This window comes from Penaeus monodon, chromosome 30 (genome assembly GCF_015228065.2).
Source record: "Penaeus monodon isolate SGIC_2016 chromosome 30, NSTDA_Pmon_1, whole genome shotgun sequence".
NCBI lineage: Eukaryota > Metazoa > Arthropoda > Malacostraca > Decapoda > Penaeidae > Penaeus > Penaeus monodon.
This window is the reverse complement of record NC_051415.1, coordinates 31,121,874-31,122,297: the sequence shown is the minus strand read 5'-3', so window position 1 is coordinate 31,122,297 and position 424 is coordinate 31,121,874. Positions and strand designations below refer to the sequence as shown.

General features: G+C 55.9%; 1 protein-coding gene across 1 annotated transcript in view; it reads left to right on the top strand.

Moving 5' to 3' along the window:
- Positions 1–424, top strand: part of LOC119592708 (MAM and LDL-receptor class A domain-containing protein 1-like) — a 10,183-nt gene that overhangs the window by 7,606 nt on the left and 2,153 nt on the right. Inside the window, exon 14 of the mRNA XM_037941642.1 lies at positions 85–294. Coding sequence (XP_037797570.1) covers positions 85–294 — 210 coding nt within the window. The remainder of the gene's footprint in view (positions 1–84; positions 295–424) is intronic.

Below are 424 nucleotides of genomic sequence, written 5' to 3'. Positions count from 1 at the left end.
CACTTGTTTTATTCGATTACAGAGCAAGCAATGTACGACGTCCCTAAACGTCTCTTTAAGTATGCTTAACTTTCACCCACTTAGAAGTGACATGCCCGACCGTGGCTACGCGCCCCACCACGAGCCCGAAACCCACCACGACGGCCGCCACCACCGCCTCCACGCCCGCCACCTCAACCTGCTCGCACCTGCAGTTCCCCTGTGGAGGCGCAGAAGACGCCTGTGTGCCCTCGCTCCTCCTCTGCGACGGGGTGACGGATTGCCCCAACGCTGCTGACGAGACGAACTGCCCAGGTGCGGAATAGAGTTATTTTTGGGGCCCGGGCTGTATGTGCGGATGGCTCGTATATATTGATAGACTGGGTACTGTGCTATAGCTGTCTCTTGTGAATTCACTGGAAAGGATGAAAGGATCCACTTTAGC